This window comes from Lynx canadensis, chromosome B2 (assembly GCF_007474595.2).
Source record: "Lynx canadensis isolate LIC74 chromosome B2, mLynCan4.pri.v2, whole genome shotgun sequence".
NCBI classification, from domain to species: Eukaryota; Metazoa; Chordata; class Mammalia; order Carnivora; family Felidae; genus Lynx; species Lynx canadensis.
Genome location: NC_044307.1, coordinates 63,645,639 through 63,667,450, shown reverse-complemented (window position 1 = coordinate 63,667,450; position 21,812 = coordinate 63,645,639). Strand labels below are relative to the sequence as shown.

Here is a 21,812-nt window from a genome sequence, read left to right as displayed (position 1 = left end):
AAGCCGAGTCAGTCTATAAGACAGGCAAGTGAACAGAGTGGTTCCACAGAAAAGAGACACCATGCAGCCAGAGATGAAGAGAATGCAGAAAGAAGTATCTTGATTCTTGATGGCTTTTTAGTTCTTGATTCTAAACCTTCTGCTATACCCAGAATCAGCATGTATATTTAACATAAAACCAATCAAAATACCAAAGATGTTTGTATTCTGGAACTAGGAGAATTGATACTGAAATCATAAAGAAGACAAAAAAGCAAACACTTTGTCAGCATCTTACTATGTACAAGGCAGGATCCTTTGCATGATGATATCATTTACGTTTCACACAAACACAATAAACTAGGAATTGTATTATTCCCAGTTCAAGGATGAGGAAATTGAAGTTAGAAGAGGTTACTATCCAAATTTAAATATCTAGTAAGTTAGCACCGTAAATGGGTAGGACTACAAGAAAATTTTTAAAAAGAAGTTTTTAAATTTTAAATTTTTAAAATTTTTAAATGAAACTGTATTTCCAGTGCTAGATGTTAAAATATATAACTAAAATAATTAACATAATGTGGCAGTAATACAATAATTAACAGACAGAATGCATACCCCAAACATAATCTCAGTATATACGAGTTAGTACATGATAAAGAAAGTATCATAAACAAATACATAAGGAAATTATTATCAGACATGGTACCGAGGGAAAAGTCGAGTTTCATCTTCACCTTGTAATAGTCACCAATATAAATATTAGGTGGAAGAAAGAATTACGATGTGTAAAGGCAAAATGAGAAGAAAATATGAGCATATATTTAACTGATTTCTTCAAGGCACAGAAGTTCAAAACACAGAAGTAATTAAGGAAATCAGGAAAGAAAGGCCAACTGTCAATCAAAAAATTTGCAATTTCTGTATATCAATATACAATAAGCATTAAAGGCAAACCTTAAAATGAAAATAATATTTTATAACATATGACACAGTTTTGCCATCATGTGTGTGTGAATGTTTAATATGATGCAGTTGAAGAAATATAAGGAATAAAGAAATAGAGATTTAAAGTGAAATAATACTTATTGATTAAAAATTTTTAACATTAAAAAAATGTAATACTTAAAGCTACTGAGGGTAGAATAAAGATGAAACCACTATTTTTGAATGTTTAAACTGATTAAAAAGAACAAACTTTCAGAAAAGTAGTTTGATATATGTATTAAGGATCTTAAAACTTTCCATACTCATCAACCGAGTAATTTTAATTCCAGAAATCTTATCTAAAGGAAGAATAAGAGATATGTTTAAAGATGCTTGCCAAAACATGCCAATTCTGCGTTACACGTACTAGCTAAAACATGTTTAAAAGAAAACAGAAACAAAAATAAATTAAAAAGTCTTAAATTTCCAATAACAAGGGAACAGTCAAAAATATGTATCTCCATATAGTGAAATATTATACAATCATTAAGAGTAATACTTTAAAAGACTACTATTCATGAAATATTGCACCCTTTGATGGTTATTATCCTCTTTTTTTTGACATTTCACTTTCTCTATAACCACTATTAAAAGACGCAGCAACAGAGGGTTAAACATATTCCACATAATCTAGAGTCATTCACTAGCACTGTGAAAAATCAAGAAAATGACACACAATCAGCAATGACTAACATTAAGCCTCTAGCTTGGCTGTGGGATTACCCTTACACTTCCCAATTGCCTGCTACCATAGCTAATTGTAAGTTGGCATTGTGACTCCCATACCAATTGGCATTGGCCACAGATAAATTGCTGTGATTTTTAAAATTATAGCTATTATTCTACTCCATCTGTTCTCTTCATTTTTTGAGTCAGCTGTCAAATCAAATACATAAGTCCTTCCTAAAAGTTTTAGAAGTTTTACACGTTACCAGAGTAAACAGAACAATTTCATGACACACTGATATTCAGTAGAATTCTACAAGGTAACCAACTGACAGGAAATAAGGTGACATGTCAACAGTTGTTTTAGTGATGATGGGAAAGTGCTATATTTATAATAACAGTATTTAACATTCTTGTCTTACTTTTAAATACTAGGCATAATTGCCAAGAAAGCTTTAATAGTGAAATTCTAAAAATACAGTTCAACTCTGACCTGCTTTTTCCAGTTGTTCTGGTTTCAATTTTATTTTAGCTAAAATTAATAAACACTTGAGACTCTGTAAAAGTACCTAGTTATTCCTTGGTTTAATAATTTGATATATTGTATTTCTCTATTCCCATTCTAATTATGAGTTTTATGTTTATATTTTCCTATCACACATAAAGCATCTCTATCATTTCAGATGCAAGAATATCTTTTGACACAGTCTCCAAGTCCTACTGTGTAAACATAACTTTAAGAATTATACTGTAGGTCACTGGAGAAGGAGAATAAAGTTGCTAAATATATCCAACCTTTTTACTCTGAAGTAGAATTTAACTGTTACATTAAAATATCTCATTTGTGTTCAATTTATTACAAAAATAGTACCATTTTATCCCTCCATGTATCCATACCCCTTGCAATACAACTTTGCATCTTATATTATTAAGAAGTGGCATCAATTTCCCCAGCCCTTGAATCTGGGCTGAGTTTGGGACTTGCTTTGGCCAACATAATGTGGCAGAGGTGATAGCCTGATAGTTGTGAGCTGGGAGCCTTATATACTTCTGCTTGCTCTCTTTGGACCCCTGCCTTAACTTCAAGAACAAGATTGGGATAATTGTTAGAGGGTGAGAGACTATGTGGAGTAGACATGTTGTGTATTAGAGCCCAACCTAGACTGGCCACCCTCAGCCAACCTGCCAGCTGAAAAGAGATACATGAAGAAACTTAGACAAGATCAGCTGAGACCAAAGAATCACTGACCTAAGCCCGGTCTAAACTGCTAAACCACAGAGTCATGAACTAAATAAATGAATGTTGTTTTAAGCCACTAAGTTTTGGGGTGGTTTATTACACACCAGTAGCTAACTAATATATCCTCTTGTCTTTGTTTAATCATTTAGAAGGAAAATTAGAAAGTAGTATTAGGCAAATAAAAAGTATATTTAATAATTATATCAAATCTATTTTTCTCAAAATATCAATATTTTAATTTTTTCATATTTTGGCTGTTGAGGATATTAACTTTTATTGAGCACCTTTTATTTAGTAAGCACTCATTTCACTCCTACAACAATTTCATGAATCAGAAATTATCTTTATTTTATAGAAAAGAAGAATATTATAAAGAAAGCAAGGGATATGTCCAGATTTACATCGCTGGAATGGCAGAGCTGGACCAGAAGATGGAACATAAGAAATGGGAATCCATTTATTCTATAATGGGTCACAATCAGTTCCATAATGAAGTGTTGAATCTAACCTCTCTTTGGAGTGGTACTCCCAAAACTAAGAATATGTGTTTTCTGATGAATGACCTACATGGTGTCCCCAGAATGTTCTGAAAAAACAGTTTATGCATATTACACAGACTTACTTACTTGGACTTTTTCTCATTCTCTAACAAGTTTTAAATGGTTAAAATATCACGGCCACCTTTTTGACTTCTCAACTCAAGTTCAATGTGCAATTGCCATGACAACAATTGAATGAAAAATTAACCAATGTAAAGAGAAAATATAGTATAAAATGTCTTGACTTATTGAAGCCATAATTGTTGTTTGTAGTAGCAAATGATTACTACTGATTCCCGATTGACCATAGTTTCATGATATTTAATGCTAGAAGTCAATATTTTAGTTTTTTATTGGTAGGAAAAATATTTTTTGTGGCACTAGTATAAAAATAGTCAACTTCTAACCTTGGTTTTTATGAATTGAGCATGAAATTTAAATCAATCTATGAGAAATAAATCAATAAAATGCCACTGAATACAATGTCCATCATTCTCATTAGCCTAGCATTTATGTATCCGGCCTAAATACTATATGTTACAGGTGCTAATACATTTTTAATACTGAAAACAAAAAGCAACAGAATAACAGGAAATGAATTCAGTGCCTCTGCTCTTCAACATTTACTTGACTAGAAACCAAAACAAGCAGATTAAACTATGAAATAAGTAAGTAAGGACATTTTCTAGTAAACATTTTGATGTCTCCTATCACATCTTCAAAAGCATCCACCAAAAGCAAAAGACTTTATGTCATACATTAAATCAACACTAAGTCTAAATATATATTTTATTTTAGGCTGGCCTATGAAAATTTGAGTTATGTTATCTGAAAATTACCTGATTTTAATTGCTGATAGAAGAAATATAAATGACTGGATTCATAGTTTAATTATAAATAACTCCAGGCAGTTTGGGAGTAGTAAAGTATGCTTGTACTCTACCTTACATTATAATAGACATTTTAATAGCTTTATTCACTTGAATATCACATTTTATACAGAATTCTACAACAATATGTTGTTAAATAAACCAACTAAGAATAGGTATCAGTTGGATGTTTTTCCAGTGGATTCTGTCAGAAAATATTTGCAACAGCTATAAAACCAAAGTAATAAATATTTAAACATAAGTTTCCAATTTAAATAACTATTTTATGTCATATGGCATTTCAGGACTCTGATAACATTCTGATAATGACAAGACAATAAAAATCACAAGCCACTGAAAATTTACAGCAACCAGTTTCCTAAAGTTTTAAGAGATGAATTAAAGCAGGAACCATATGCATTTGTTAATTTTGTGGTTGCATTTATTATTATTAGAGTGGAAGAAAAGCTCAGTAACCAAGATGATCAAAGTAGGTAATAGCCATGTGTTTAAGTAACAGTAAGTCAGAACCTGCTTACCCATGAGCACTCTTGGCTACAGAATGTCAAATGTTGGATACTGTCCACCTCTCCCTGAGCCAGATGGTTCATGAAGAAAAGAGCATTTGACTGTCATTTTTATTTTCACTGAACTTAAAATCTTCAAGTATAAGATCATTTTAATTCATCAAATGGAAAAATTCCACACTAGCTGAAACATATTAGTCATTGTAAAGATTTGCTACATATGTACCCACATTAACTTAAATGTCATTCTGAATCAACAAAATTGACTACATTTTAGCTGTAAAATGTAGAGAGTATGTCAGGAAAATTGTGCAATGGGTTTCTCTCTCATAATCAAATGATATTTTTTTAAAATATGAAATTTATTGTCAAATTGGTTTCCATACAACACCCAGTTCTCATCCCAACAGGTGCCCTTCTCAATACCTATCACCCACCCTCCACTCCCTCCCACCCCCCATCAACCCTCAGTTTGTTCTCAGTTTTTAACAGTCTCTTATGCTTTGGCTCCCTCCCTCTCTTACCTCTTTTTTTTTCCTTCCCCTCCCCCATGGTCTTCTGTTAAGTTTCTCAGGATCCACGTAAGAGTGAAAACATACAGTATCTGTCTTTCTCTGTATGACTTATTTCACTTGCATAATGCCCTCCAGTTCCATCCACGTTGCTACAAAGGGACATATTTCATTCTTTCTCATTGCCAAGTAGTATTCCACTATATATATCAACCATATCTTCTTTATCCATTCATCAGTTGGTGGACATTTAGGCTCTTTCCATAATTTGGCTATTGTTGAAAGTGCTGCTATAAACATTGGGAAACAAGTGCCCCTATGCATCAGCACTCCTGTATCCCCTGGGTAAATTCCTAGCAGTGCTATTGCTGGCTCATAGGGTAGATGTATTTTTAATTTTTTGAGGAACCTCCACACTGTTTTCCAGAGTGGCTGCACCCGTTTGCATTCCCACCAACAGTGCAAGAGGGTTTCCCGTTTCTCCACATCCTCACCAGCATCTATAGTCTCCTGATTTGTTCATTTTAGTCACTCTGACTGGTGTGAGGTGGTATCTGAGTGTGGTTTTGATTTGTATTTCCCTGATGAGGAGCGACTTTGAGCATCTTTTCATGTGCCTGTTGGCCATCCGGATGTCTTCTTTAGAGAAGTGTCTATTCATGTTTTCTGCCCATTTCTTCACTGGATTATTTGTTTTTTGGGTGTGGAGTTTGGTGAGCTCTTTATAGATTTTGGTTACTAGCCCTTTGTCCAATATGTCATTTGCAAATATCATTTCCCATTCTGTTGGTTGCCTTTTAGTTTTGTTGATTGTTTCCTCTCCAGTGCAGAGCTTTTTATCTTCATGAGGTCCCAATAGTTTATTTACGCTTTTAATTCCCTTGCCTTTGGGGATGTGTCAAGTAAGAAATTGCTATGGCTGAGGTCAGAGAAGTTTTTTCCTGCTTTCTCCTCTAGTGTTTTGATGGTTTCCTGTCTCACATTCAGGTCCTTTATCCATTTAGAGTTTATTTTTGTGAATGGTGTAAGAAAGTGGTCTAGTTTCAATCTTCTGCACGTTTCTGTCCAGTTCTCCCAGCACCATTTGTTAAAGAGACTGTCTTTTTTCCATTGGATGTTCTTTCCTGCTTTGTCAAAGATTAGTTGGTCATACTTTTGTGGGTCTAGTTCTGGGGTTTCTATTCTATTCCATTGGTCTATGTGTCTGTTTTTGTGCCAATACCATGCTGTCTTGATGATTATAGCTTTGTAGGAGAGGCTAAAGTCTGGGATTGTGATGCCTCCTGCTTTGGTCTTCTTCTTCAAAATTACTTTGGCTATTTGGGGCCTTTTGTGGTTCCATACAAATTTTAGGATTGCTTGTTCTAGCTTTGAGAAGAATGTTGGTGCAATTTTGATTGGGATTGCATTGAATGTGTAGATAGCTTTGGGTAGCATTGACATTTTAACAATTATTTATTCTTCCAATCCATAAGCACGGAATGTTTTTCCATTTCTTTATGTCTTCTTCAATTTCCTTCATAAGCTTTCTATAGTTTTCAGCACACAGATCTTCTACATCTTTGGTTAGATTTATCCCTAGGTATTTTATGCTTCTTGCTGCAATTGTGAATGGGATCAGTTTCTTTATTTGTCTTTCTGTTGCTTCATTATTAGTGGATAAAAATGCAACTCATTTCTGTACATTGATTTTTGTATCCTGAGACTTTGCTGAATTCATGTATCAGTTCTAGCAGGCTTTTGGTGGAGTCTATCTGATTTTCCATGTATAATATCATGTCATCTGCAAAAAGTGAAAGCTTAACTTCATCTTTGCCAATTTTGATGCCTTTAATTTCCTTTTGTTGCCTGATTGCTGATGCTAGAACTTCTAACACTATGTTAAACAACAGCGGTGAGAGTGGACATCCCTGTCCTGTTCCTGATCTCAAGGAGAAAGCTCTCAGTTTTTCCCCTTTGAGGATACGTTAGCTGTGGGCTTTTCATAAATGGCTTTTATGACATTTAAGTATGTTCCTTCTATCCCGACTTTCTCAAGCGTCTTTATTAAGAAAGAATGCTGAATTTTGTCACATGCTTTTTCTGCATCGATTGACAGGATCATATGGTTCTTTTCTTTTCTTTTATTAATGTGATGTATCACATTGATTGATTTGTGAATGTTGAACCAGCCCTACAGCCCAGGAATGAATCCCACTTGATCATGGTGAGTAATTCTTTTTATATGCTGTTGAATTCGATTTGCTAGTATCTTGTTGAGAATTTTTGCATCCATATTCATCAGGGATATTGGCCTGTAGTTCTCTTTTTTTACTGGGTCTCTGTCTGGTTTAGGAATCAAAGTAATGCTGGCTTCATAGAATGAGTCTGGAAATTTTCCTTCCCTTTCTATTTTTTGGAACAACTTGAGAAGGATAGGTATGATCTCTGCTTTAAATGTCTGGTAGAATTCCCCAGGAAAGCCATCTGGTCCTGGGCTCTTATTTGTTGGGAGATTTTTGATTACTGATTCAATTTCTTCACTGGTTATGGGTCTGTTCAAATTTTCTATTTCCTCCTGTTTGAGTTTTGGAAGTCTGTGGGTGCTTAGGAATTTGTCCATTTCTTGCAGGTTGTCTAGTTTGTTGGCATATAATTTTTCATAGTATTCCCTGATAATTGCTTGTATTTCTGAGGGATTGGTTGTAATAATTCCATTTTCATTCATGATTTTATCTATTTGGGTCATCTCCCTTTTCTTTTTGAGAAGCCTGCTAGAGGTTTATCAATTTTGTTTATTTTTTCAAAAACCAACTCTTGGTTTCATTGATCTGCTCTACAGTTTTTTTAGATTCTGTATTGTTTATTTCTTCTCTGGTCTTTATTATTTCTCTTCTTCTGCTGGGTTTGTGGTGTCTTTACTGTTCTTCTTCTATTTCCGTTAGGTGTGCTGTTAGATTTTGTATTTGGGATTTTTCTTGTTTCTTGAGATAGGCCTGGATGGCAATGTATTTTCCTCTCAGGACTGCCTTTGCTGCATCCCAAAGCATTTGGATTGTTGTATTTTCATTTTCATTTGTTTCCATATATTTTTTAATTTCTTCTCTAATTGCCTGGTTGACCCATTCATTCTTAAGTAGGATGTTCTTTAACTTCCATGCTTTTGGAGGTTTTCCAGACTTTTTCCTGTGGTTGATTTCAAGCTTCATAGCATTGTGGTCTGAAAGTATGCATGGTATGATCTCAATTCTTGTATACTTATGAAGGGCTGTTTTGTGACCCAGTATGTGATCTATCTTGGAGAATGTTCCATGTGCACTTGAGAAGAAAGTATATTCTGTTGCTTTGGGATTCAGAGTTCTAAATATATCTGTCAAGTCCATCTGATCTAATGTCTCATTCAGGGCCCTTGTTTCTTTATTGATCCTGTGTCTAGATGATCTATCCATTGTTGTAAGTGGGGTATTAAAGTCCCCTGCAATTACCACATTCTTATCAATAACGTTGCTTATGTTTGTGATTAATTGTTTTATATATTTGGGGGCTCCGGTATTCGGCACATAGACATTTATAATTGTTAGCTCTTCCTGATGGATAGATCCTGTAATTATGATATAATGCCCTTCTTCATCTCTTGTTACAGCCTTTAATTTAAAGTCTAGCTTGTCTGATATAAGTATGGCTATTCCGGCTTTCTTTTGACTTCCCGTAGCATGATGGATAGTTCTCCATCCCCTCACTTTCAATCTGAAGGTGTCCTCAGGCCTAAAGTGAGTCTCTTGTAGACAGCAAAGAGATGGGTCTTGTTTTTTTTTAATCCATTTTGGTACCCTATGTCTTTTGGTTGGAGCACTTAGTCCATTTACATTCAGTGTTATTAGAGAAAGATACGGGTTTAGAGTCATTGTGATGTCTGTAGGTTTCATGCTTGTAGTGATGTCTCTGGTATTTTGTGGTCCTTGCAACATTTCACTCACAGAATCCCCCTTAGGATCTCTTGTAGCGCTGGTTTAGTGGTGATGAATTCCTTCAGTTTTTGTTTGTTTGGGAAAACCTTTATCTCTCCTTCTATTCTGAATGACAGACTTGTTGGATAAAGGATTCTCGGCTGCATATTTTTCTGTTCATCACATTGAAGATTTCCTGCCATTCCTTTGTGGCCTGCCAAGTTTCAGTAGATAGATCTGCCACTAGTCTTATTGGTCTCTCTTTATATGTTAGAGACTGTTTATCCCTAGCTGCTTTCAGAATTCTCTCTTTATCCTTATATTTTGCCAGTTTCACTATGATATGCCGTGCAGAATATCGATTCAAGTTACGTCTGAAGGGATTTCTCTGTGCCTCTTGGATTTTAATGCCTTTTTCCTTCCCCAGATCAGGGAAGTTCTCAGTTATGATTTGTTCAAGTACACCTTCAGCCCCTTTCTCAGCCTCTTCCTCTTCTGGAATTCCTATTACAGATATTGTCTGTTTCAATGTTTCACTTAGTTCTCTAATTCTCCCCTCATACTCCTAGATTTTTTTATCTCTCTTTTTCTCAGCTTCCTCTTTTTCCATAATTTTATTTTCTAATTCACCTATTCTCTCCTCTGCCTCTTCAATCTGAGCTTCGATGGTTGCCTCCAGTTTATTTTGCACCTCATTTATAGCATTTTTTTAGTTCCTCATGATGGTTTCTTAGTCCCCTGATCTCTATTGCAATATAGATCCTTGCTGTCCTTTATACTTTTTTCAAGACCAGCGATTAATTTTATGACTATTATTCTAAATTCTTGTTCTGTCATATTGCTTAAATCGTTTTTGATCAATTTGTTAGTTGTCGCTACTTCCTATGGTTTCTTTTGAAGAGAATTCTTCTGTTTCATCATTTGGATAGTCCCTGGAGTGGTGAAGAACTGCAGGGCCCTTCCCCTGTGCTGTCTGGAGTAACTTGTGTTGGTGGGCAGGGCCGCAGTCAGACCTGATGTCTGTTCCCAGCCCACCTCTGGAGCCACAGTCAGACTGGTGTACCTTATCTTCCCCTCTCCCAGGGGCAGTACTCACTGTGGAGTAGTGTGGCCCCTGTCTGGGCTACTTGCATGCTGCCAGGCTTGTGGTGCTGCTTTTTGGGATCTGGCATATTAGCCGGGGTGGGTCCGCAAGGTGCACAGGGGCGGGAGGGGCAGGCTTAGCTTGCTTTGCCATCAGTGGTCCCCTGTGGGAGGGGCCTTGCAGCACAGGGAGGGAGGCATGCAGACCTGTTGGAGGGATGGATCCACAGAAGCACAGCATTGGGCGTTTGCATGGTGCAAACAAGTTTGGGGAACTGGTTCCCTTTGGGGGATTTCAGCTGGGGGATTAGAGAGGGACATGGCGCTGGCCAGTGCCTTTTTTTCCCACCAAGCTGAGCTCTGTCTTCTGGGGCTCAACAACTCTCCCTCTTGGTGTCTTGTCACCCTCCCTGCTCTCTGAGAGCAGAGCTGTTGACTTTTACCATTCCAGATGTTAAGTCCCGCTGGCTGTCAGAACTCATGGAGTCCGGCCCTTCCGCTTTTGCAAGTCAGACTCAGGGGCTCTGCCTTGCCGGGAAGGCTGCCCCTCCACTGCCCCGGCTCCCTCCCACCAGTCCGTGTAGTGCGCACTGCCTCTCCACCCTTCCTACCCTCTACCGTGGGCCTCTCCTCTACCCTTGGCTCCAGAGAGTCCGTTCTGCCAGTCTTCTGGCGGTTTCCTGGGTTATTTAGGCAGATATGGGTGGAACCTAAGTGATCAGCAGGACACGGTGAACCGAGCGTGCTCCTACGCCGCCATCTTCTTGCCGAACCTCTCAAATGATATTTAACAATAAAGATTTGCAGAATTGAGTTTAACACTGAAAAAATCAATTTTTAAACTAAGTCTGGGGCGCCTGGCTAGCTCAGTCAGTTAAGCATTTGACTTTTTTTTTTTTAATTCTTTTTAATGTTTATTTATTTTTGAGAGGGAGAGAGAGAGAGAAAGAGAGAGATTGTGTGTGTGTGTGAGCAGGGGATGGGCAGAGAGGGAGACACAGAATCTGAAGCAGGTTCCAGGCTCTGAGCTGTCAGCACAGAGCCAAACATGGGGCTCAAACTCACAAACCATGAGATCATGACCTGAGCTGAAGTCGGACGCTTAACCAACTGGGCCACCCAGGAACCCCATGCATCTGACTCTTGATTTCAGTTCAGGTCATGATCATGGCTGTGAGACTGAGGCTGCATGCTGGGCGTAAAGCCTGCTTAAGATTCTCTCTCTCTCTCTCTCTCTCTCTCTCTCTCCCTCTTCCTCTGCCCCTCCTCCCCTGCCTGTGCTCTCTCTCAAAAACAAAACAAAACAAAACAAAAAACTGTGTTGGAGTTTGAATGGCAACATAAAAGAATGGTTAATGGCTGTATCACTGCAAGGAAGGTTGACACAGTACAGGGGTAACTGCCACCTCAAGCGTGCACTATCCATTTGTTCACTAGTAGTAGCCCATACAAAACCTGCAAGAATTCTGAAGAAACCTAAGGAAAATCCTCCAAAGAATGGATGCCTAGGAGCACTCCTAAAGACACAGAGAAACCAGAACACAGACCCCCTGCTGTGAGTCTATTCCCCAGTCAGAATATAGACTTCCTCTCTCCTGCCTCATGAGACATGCTGTTAGAGTCAAAGGATCCTTGAGTGATGCTCACCTGCCTTTGGCAACAGGCAATGGGGCAGTGGGATGGGTTCATTCATATACATCTACATGTTAAACCAGAGAATAGTGAACCTGAAAATAGCTGTCTTCAGGGAGAGTCCTGCCAGCATAAGTAATTTGAGAAAGAACTAGTTCTTCAAATGATTTTCACTTCAGGACTGATTTGGCTGAATTGTGCTTGCTCAGTTAATACACGAATTTCTTCCCTATCATAAGTTGCTACAGACTCAGGAATATACTCTCAAATCAGGTCCTCTCTACTTGTTCACATTTCATAAATTCTTCTCTGGACTAAGGATACCACGTTAGGCATGCTGAGGAACCACCTGGTCAGTCTGGCTCATGAATTAAACTGGCCTAGAGGCTGGTTTTGTAGTCATAAAGGAAAACAGCAGATTTCTCTACTTGGTTTATACTGGATTATAGAAATACCACATAAGCCTGGGTGGCTTAGTCAGTTAAGCATCCGATTTCGGCTAAGTCGAAGGTCCTCGCTGTCTGTAAATTCAAGCCCTGCATTGGGCTCTGTGCTGCCAGCTCAGAGCCTGGAGCCTGCTTCAGATTCTGAGCCACCCTCTCTTTCAGCCCCTCCCCACTCATGCTCTGTGTGTGTCTCTCTCTTTCAAAAAATAAATAAACATTAAAAAAAATAACATATAGTGGTATCATCACTATGAAGATACTTTAAGATCATCACATAGCGTTTTGTCTTTGACAGTTGATATGTGTTTTCTTGTTCAACTGGTAGCCATGTGCCTTTGGTAGGTAGGACATCTTTGAGCAATAACAACTCCCTGAATTATTTTGTTTTACAACTAGTGAATTGTATCATTCAAAACAGTCAAGTTGTAAACACAGTAAAGGCCACAATGAGACAATTAAAGAGGAAAGGTAAGTCTTATTGTAATTATATAGTCTTACACAAAGAATTAAATTCAATTTAAATTATCTTTTAGGGGGTAGGGGAATGGGCAAAATGGGTATAGGGGAGTGGGAGGCTTGCATGGAACAAATAAGTCACAGGATGAAAGGTACAGCATGGAGAATAAAGTCAAAAGTATTGTAATAGTGTTGTATGGTGACAGATGGTAGCTACACTTGAGGTGAACATATCATCAAGTATAGACTTGTTGAATCACTATGTTGTACACCTGAAACTAATATAACATTTCATGTCAACTATGCTGTAGAGGCCACTTTTAGGTCACAGGCTTGAGTAATGGAAACTTGAGCAAGTCAAAAGGGTCCACAGTGACTACCGAGCTGAATGCACAGGCTCATTAAGCCATAGGTCTTAACCAACCAATGGGCTACTTACAACCAGACACAGTTCCTAAGATTACCAAAAAAGGTAAAATTCCATATGTCTCCATATTCCCTTACCCCCCGCTATAACTATAGCTTCTCACCACCTCCTCATGGCAAACAGTTTGTCCTTCGCTGTTCTGTATGCTGCTCCTTTGCAGTGTATTCAATAAACGTTTATCCCTTTTGTTCTGTCTTGGGTGAGTTCTTTCACCACCCCTGCAACCTGCCCCACCCAATCGGGATGCCCACATACACTTCAAAAAAAAAATTAAAAATAAATACATAAAGTAGTCTTTGTTCAGAAAACAAATTATGTTGTAAGCAGTGAAAGGATTTCATGCTTGTATCACATGGAAATGAGTGCTTCACATACTTATTTAATTAATCTAGAAACACAGTTTCTAATCTAGGAACAAAAAGTTGACATTAATTATTTATCTCATGGAAAAATACATGTGGTCATAGATCAGAATATGTAACATGCAACACTGAAAAACTCAAACATTTGCTATTTGGTAAATAATAAAGCAGAATATATTTTTATTATATGGGTTATTATGTGAATTTTATATGTGGCTATAAGCCATTTGAATCATAATTCTCATTCAAGGTACAGTCTTTTCTATTTGATGCTTTATATCTTCCTGTTATCTCCATCATTCTCCATAAATATTTTTACCTCTTGGTGAAACTATTTGAAGGCAATTGTTAATAGGTATGAGGAATTAGAAGGGAAATCTTCAAAGCCAAATATATTGAACAGTTTTCTATACTTCATAGCCTGTGAGAATCTATTACTGAGTAATACCAACCATGTATATAAAATATCAAAATAACCACTAAGATTTTAGTGAGATGATGACTTTAAATGACAGAGAATTTTTCTTTCCTTGCTTATTCTCACTTATTCCTACAGGTAAAGTCCCATTAATAAAACAGGAACATGTGTAAATAAAGCATTTATTTAAAGGCAATGACTGTCATTCTACTAAAACAAAAATATTCAAAAGATTCCTAAGAGGAGAGATCCACTTTTTTAAAAATAGTCATAGTTTAATGGAATTCTCCTCAATTATATGATTATTATATGGCTGTCCTTTTCTCTTACAGTTCCATGAGGAAAAGTAATTAGCAAGTAGCTTACATCATGCATAATTTGTCTTACAATTATTATAGATGCTCATTCTGTTTAAAATACTTATGGAAGAAGCAAACAACTGATCACGGCCCAGAAAACTAAATACAGGCAACACTGTCTAATTTGAGATTATCTCTCCCCCTTCCCTTATTCTGGCTGTCCAATTACATGACATTTTATGAAACAAAGGAATGGTACTGTTTTGTTCTATTTAAAAATCAAACTGGACTTATTAAAAGCAGAGGGACTCAAATGATTGTCTGAAGGGAAATTTTGGATGACTAAGGCACTTCTATTCTCTGTACTTTCAGTAGAAGGCTGTAAATTTGTAAAACAAAGATTGCTTGAATATTGGGTTAACCACTTCTCTCAGCACCAATCTGGAGTTCTATCCATAGTTTTCTTTGCTTCTGAGTCTGATAAACTTGTAGAGTTTAAGGAGTTTACTATAACCCAATCTGGGATATTACACAATCTCTGTGTTTTTTCTTTTAAACCGTCCCCTTTAAGCCATCCCTTCCAGGGCACCCGGGTGGCACAGTTGGTTAAGCATCCGACTCGGGTTAAGCATCTGATTTCTGATCTCGGCTTAGGTCATGATCACACAGTTTGTGAGCCTCACATTGGGCTCTGCACTGATGGTGTGAAGCCTGCTTGGGATTCTGTAGCTCCTTCTTTCTGCCCCTCCCCCGCTTGTGCTCTTTCAAAATAAATAATAAAAATAAACTTTAAAAAATAAATAAAGTAAACCATCCCTTTATTTTAACTCTTTCAAACTATTCTATTTTCACATCTATTTTCTGTTTGACCCAATTACAGTTCTTCTTATTTATTTCCTCATGAAAAATTCCACTGATAAACCAGGTATACATGTAAACAAAACATTTATTTAAAGACTTGGACACATAGTGCAGCAGTGATGTGATAGCACACAAATACACTGCTTAATAAATGTTTTAATCATTTATATATCAATGAAATGCATTTAGTGAGAAATATCTAGATAAAACTACCATCCAAAGTTTAGAAAGATGTCTGAAAATCACCAGTATATTAAGTATAACTTAAGTGAAATAAATATTTTAAGATTTTTTCTACAAAATTACTGAATTCTGGATATAGAAAGTATAAGAGAAGTTAGATATTCCACTTCAAAATATTTTCATGAACACAATTTATTTTTATAGATGCTATGTAATGAGAGATATTTACCTTTTCACCAATTTCTCCTTTGCTGCCTTCAAAACCTTGCTCTCCCTGTAGAAGAGGAATATGGTATATATAATAATGGGAACACTACTTTTAATATACACAATTAGTACCATAATAATGATAATGTTTCCAATAACTAATAAAAACCATTTCTAATATGTAAATTTTTAAACCAATATTAACTTAGACAAAATTTAAATATTCCTAAATACTAAAGAGTACAAGCCACACTTTCACTATCATACGTTCCATGCAATGTTATCTCCATAAACCTGAATTTCTCTATATACTGTACCTTTCTCAGAGGTGTTTTGAGAATTGAATGCATCAATATAGTGCCTGGCACTAAGTTAGCCATTATTGTTATTATTACTATTACCATTTATTTCACTAGATCCAGCAGAAACAGCCTTCTCATGCTGACTTCTATGGAATACCATTCCAGCAGGAGCTGTGTGATGAATGAGAGTTCAGGTTTAAACCCCGAGTCCTGGCTCCAGCTCTGACACCAGAACCGAACATGTTCTTTACCCCCCAGATCTCCTGCCTCTCAGTCACAGAAAGGGCGTTGGCAGTTGTAGGGCTGCTGGCTTTCAACCACCATAATTATTCCAAAAGGTGTAAGTCTCCTATTCCTCAACTAAAACACTCTCTGACCCAACAGGCTTATTTTCCCACTTAATTCTGCACAGATACTTATGGTACTGATGTTTGATGCATACATTCAAACAAATATTCACTGAATGCCAAGTACATGTCAGGCACTCCAGACAACACAGCCAGCAAGTGAATGCTGGAGTTGGGTCATCCTCACCCCTCCACTCACAAGATGCACTCAATAAATGAAATATTTCCTGAGTGCACAGAGATAAGGGATGAAGGGTTTCTTATGTCAAGTTTTTCTATAATGCTGCAACAAGGTGACGCTTGACACAATTAAAATTCATGTTAGAAGCGAACTGCCAGGTTTTTACTATACGTATAGTGTCTGTGTATATATTATAAATAATACCTGTAATCAAATATATGTATATGTGTACATGTATACACACACATACATACATGATTAAATTATTATTTCTGCTTCATTTTCCCTTTAAAAGGGTACCAGGAAAGACAATAGGTTAGTATTTGGGCATATGTGCCACTGAATATATGGTCTATCTTTACTCGACCATTTTTCCTAAAATATAGACTTTAACTTGATCTGTTAATTCAAGCTGACATCGAAGCTGCTACACCCCCCAGTACATCAGTCACAATGTCAGCATGATGCAGCCACCACAAACAGCTGCTGGAAAGTCCAAAACTATTTCCCAGTAGATAAATCTGCACATCCCTTGGCTTGCAGCTCAACTCACAGAGGCAGCACATGCTGTATCAATGGGTTTTGTCTAGAGTTGCTGTGAAGAAATTCAGAAGCTTGCCATTTTATCGCTGCCAGTTCAATCTTATTATCTTTATCAAGCCAAGTAAGGGAAGATTTTTCAAACACTGTAACTATAAATAAATGCACATCTTTTTTTTTAAATGGAAATTTTTAGCTACAGAGAAAAACCTAGATGCAGTAGTAACTTCTGACATCTTGCTGCTAAGACCTGTAAAACTTTCAGAGCGTAGAAATGATATGCTTGGCTGGGGTGGGCATCTAATATTGCATTGGTAATGCTCTCCCCTGTGGTGGGATTATCTGAGTGGTATCATGACAGCTGGCCCCACCTGAAGTGGCTCCCCATCCCTCCAGGAAACTGGAATAGACCAGTCTGTGTGCTTCCAGCAATGCTGGTCACACTCCTTTCCAGGAGGAGAGAGTCCTGGGACAGGTACAAGTGAAGTTCACCTTGGTAAAGAGAAAGATAGTAGGCACAGAAACAAGCAGCCTAGTCAAGGCAAAAATCTTTATTTATTATGAGTTTGTTATTCTGAAAGATATTTTTTGAAGAGATTAGTTGTAGCATCTTTGTAACATTTAAGATTTTATGTCAGTGTAACTATTATGTTTAGCCAACCTGGGAAATACAAAAAGAAGATAAATAAGAAAGAACCAAATACAGTCAAAGGTGGTAAAAATTATTCTGCTTTTCATTTTAGATGCTAGTAACAGTGAAAACACAATCAGAGCAGCTCTGTACACTCCACTGGCCCCCAGAAAGCATGATCATTGACTTCTCTGGAGAAGCATGTTGCTAAAGCTCTCTGATAAAGCTCTCTCCCAGAGTGATTCCTTTGAAAAGGGATTACTTCCATGGGTTCTCTTTGAAAGACCGATTAGTGGCTTTCTAAGAGCCTTTCAGGGAATTAAGTTTCATCAAATAAACTTTCTGAGTCTTCACTATACTATATGCAGATTCAATTTTTAAGATGTTAAATTCTTAATTTCTATAAAACATCAAAAACTCTTTACCTTTTGACCAGGTAAGCCTGGAACTCCATGCAAACCATTTTCACCCTACAAGATGTATAGAAAATAGATTTTATTAGCAAAAAACAAATGAATAAAGACATTTTTGCAGTCTAAGAATTAGTTCTAGCTTGGTGGGGAAAGGTAGCCTAATACTGAACATCTATCACATTCAGGGGCTTTTTATCTATCCCTCCTTATCTTACAACTATAGAGTTAGTACTTCAGTTTTACAAAATAAGAAAACAGTCTTGGGGGGTTTGTGGAGCTCAGTCAAGTGTCTGACTCTTGATTTTGGCTCAGTTCTTGACCTCATGGTTCATGAAATTGAGCCCCACATCAGGTTCTGTGCTGCAAGCATGGAGCCTGCTTGGGATTCCCTCTGTCTCTGCCTCTCTCTCTGCCTCTCTCTCTTTAAAAATAAATGCATAAACCTAAAAAAAGAAAATAAAGAAAACAGAGTCTCTGAGTCATGCTCAGGGTCACCCAACTTGTGGCACTACCTGAGATTTCAATGAGGTCTCTCTAACTCCACAGCTATTTAGTACCCCTTATTTCATGTTCTCTTTTCAAACCTCTGGACATAATATTAAAGCCTGGAATAGGATTTCTATGGGCCAGGAACTGTTCTCACAACAAATCTATTGGGTAGATAGATTATGATCATCTTACAACAGATGATCACACCATCCTACACAAAATAGGAGATAGAAATGGAATTTGAACACATACACTTCAGCTCTGTGCACATAGCCACATCCCTACACTGTCTCATGGAAAAGATTTAATTCTGCCTTGTAAATGATCTCATATAAAAACTGAATACATCTATACATCTATTATAGATATGTATCACATCTATTACAGCAATAGACATACAGATATGTATGTAAACACGTGTATGTCTGTGTATATTTATATATATAAAACTCATATCCATTGATTGCCTTTAAATCAATTTTGAAGACAAACCCAATCCCATTTTACTTGAAAAATTGCTTATAAGAATTTTTAGTTCTTTACATTCATCTGGTTCCTTTCTTGGGTAAAAAGGTTCTCAGCAGATGCTTATCAGTTTCCATTACTGGAATTCATGGGTCATTTCTTTGACAAGCGTGGTTTGTAAACAGCACACCAGCTAGAATGAGATATTCCTGGGAGGATGTACACATTCTCAATGGGGGCTTAGGAATTTTTCTGCTTATAGGAACTGACTTGACTCCTGAGTTTGCAGGTTGAGGCAGCTCAAAATAATTTAAAAATTCCATTGGTCTACTTTTTTTCTAGAAAACATTTATAAGTAATTTATAAGACAATTTTTCAGCATTACCTAGAATGAAGTTAGATATCATTTCTTAAAATGATATAAAAGAAAAAATCACATCTTCAAACTTTAAAATAGCAATAATATATTCTAAATCTAAAGACAAAATTATTATTTCATTAATTAATATATTTTGGAAAGGTTTAGTCATTTATAACAGAGTTGTACCACTATATACAGACACACATATTTTAAAGTCTAGGGCTGTTCTTAGATTAAGTTATCTAAGTTTTTCACAGTAGAACTGCTATCATCAAAAAATATACTAAACAGTAAAGGCAAAACTTTGCTGCTAAGTGTAATTAAGTGTTGAAGCATCAAGAAAATACAATGTACTTACCTATGTAATAAGCATATTTCTATTCTTTAAAACATTTTTATAGTTCTAGACCTCGGGCACTATTATACAAATATATTAGAAACTTCCCATCTCATTTGACAAAGTGACAGTAAAAGCACATTCAGTATTTGACACCAGGGAACATTCTGTGGAAATTGAGCTTCAGTTACTCATCGCAGAAGTATGTCCACTTGTCCATAAGGAGCAGAATTAGTTTCATCGGTTGGTCTAATATAATGTTTTATATCATATTACAAGTTACACATCACAACAAGATATGGCATGTAATCCAGTAAAGTACACTGATACAGTATACATGGCCAAAAATACTTTTTTGGGGAAAAAAAAGTAGTGACAGTATCTACTCTTTTTCTTTGTTTAGAGCCCACTGCTACGTACTATGTGTTCCAAGTACTAGCACCTAAAGTCACTTCTGGCACATGTCAGTTTAGGGCTCCACCCAGAAACACTGCTAACGGGATACCAAAAATCGCTAAAACTGTGATATCAAGCTGTTTTTCTCTCTTTAATGGACACTGATTTCATGATTATTGCAGTTAAAATGTTATATTTTCCTACGGTCAGTGTTCACTGGTCCCCACTCTTTCCTGACTAGGAATTTGTTTTGAAAACCTAATCTTAAATTCCCACATAATCTCATGGATACCAACTGATTATTCTCCCAGGAAAAACTCAGTTTCACACACCAGCAGGTACACGATTTTCAGATTGGGAGTGGATACTGTTGAAGCTTAAAGTTTGCAAGACTGGTATTCAGAAACCTTTTTATTTTCTTCTCGCTGATTTTCTTGAAGTTATCAGAGATAAGCCATTTTGAAACTTTTAATAACTTTAAATCATTTGTTATTTTTCTAGTTCTTAAGGGATAAATTAGTATATTTGTTTTTGTTCACATCCAACCCCCCCCCAAAAAAAAGATTTGTTGAGTAGCATAAAAACTAAAGACTATATCCAAAACCTAATGCAGCTTGAGGTCAAATGGAATTATACCTAGCAAATAAATGCCTACCTAAAACTACTGGATGGGTGGACATTAGCTGCTTTTTCTGGACTCTTGCTGTTCCTCCTTCCTCCCAGTCTCAGCAGAAACAAAGAAATAAGAAGTTTCTCCCTTGGCTTCTGATCAATACTTCAGTGCATTATTGAGAGAAAATTACAATCAATGTTTCTCATAGCTACCAGAATGTTCCAAACTTGTTTCTGAGGCATAGACTTTCTATTATAGGTTTTTCCAACAAAGGACCTGTGTCCTTTTCTTGTTACAAATTCAAAGTACAGAAGGACAAGTGAATGAATATGTGTAATACAAAGCAGGGCCAAATCTAACATTGCTGCTGACAGCAGTGTTGCCGTGTTATTACTGTAATGCATAGCCGATCTTCAACTTCACAGAGCAATCTAAAGCACCATTTCCAGAATTCAAAGTAAAACCTCTTTGGGAAGCTTTTGGAAAAAACTTAGGTGTGATTTAGGGCCAGCTGGTGGCTTTCTGAAAAAGTGATCAAAGGATTTCATTTTACCTCCTTTTTATCACTGCACATTTCCCTGAAGTAAGCACAGCTAGGCATAAAAGATAAATTATTAGTTTTCCTGATTCCTTTGACATTGGAATCTATGTCTTTTCTTATTATGCAGGAAATACAAGTTGTCTGAAGGACACTTGATAAGAAATCACATTCCCCAGGGCTATAGTTTATAAACCTAGTCCCAAAGAGACCAAGCAAAGAAAGGCAGATTAAACAAGTAAATGGAAATTTGCTTGTAACTACATGTAAGCCCAGAAAATTGAAAGTTATATACTATGTTGTGGTGATTTTTTTTTTTTTGTTTTGGTTTAAAAAGTTGGGTATCCACACTCTGATGTAAAAGTCTGCACTGTTGGTGGGAATGCAAACTGGTGCAGCCACTCTGGAAAACAGTGTGGAGGTTCCTCAAAAACTTAAAAATAGACCTACCCTATGACCCAGCAGTAGCACTGCTAGGAATTTACCCAAGGGATATAGGAGTACTGATGCATAGGGGCACTTGTACCCCAATGTTTATAGCAGCACTCTCAACAATAACCGAATTATGGAAAGAGCTTAA

The 21,812-nt window shown here is 36.6% G+C and overlaps 1 protein-coding gene across 1 annotated transcript in view; it reads right to left on the bottom strand.

Moving 5' to 3' along the window:
• COL19A1 (collagen type XIX alpha 1 chain) overlaps nt 1-21,812 on the bottom strand; it is a 342,994-nt gene that overhangs the window by 244,251 nt on the left and 76,931 nt on the right. Inside the window, exons 10-11 of the mRNA XM_032593194.1 lie at nt 18,046-18,090; nt 15,642-15,686 (exon numbers count right to left, since the gene is read on the bottom strand). Of these exons, the coding sequence (XP_032449085.1) occupies nt 15,642-15,686; nt 18,046-18,090 (90 nt within the window). The remainder of the gene's footprint in view (nt 1-15,641; nt 15,687-18,045; nt 18,091-21,812) is intronic.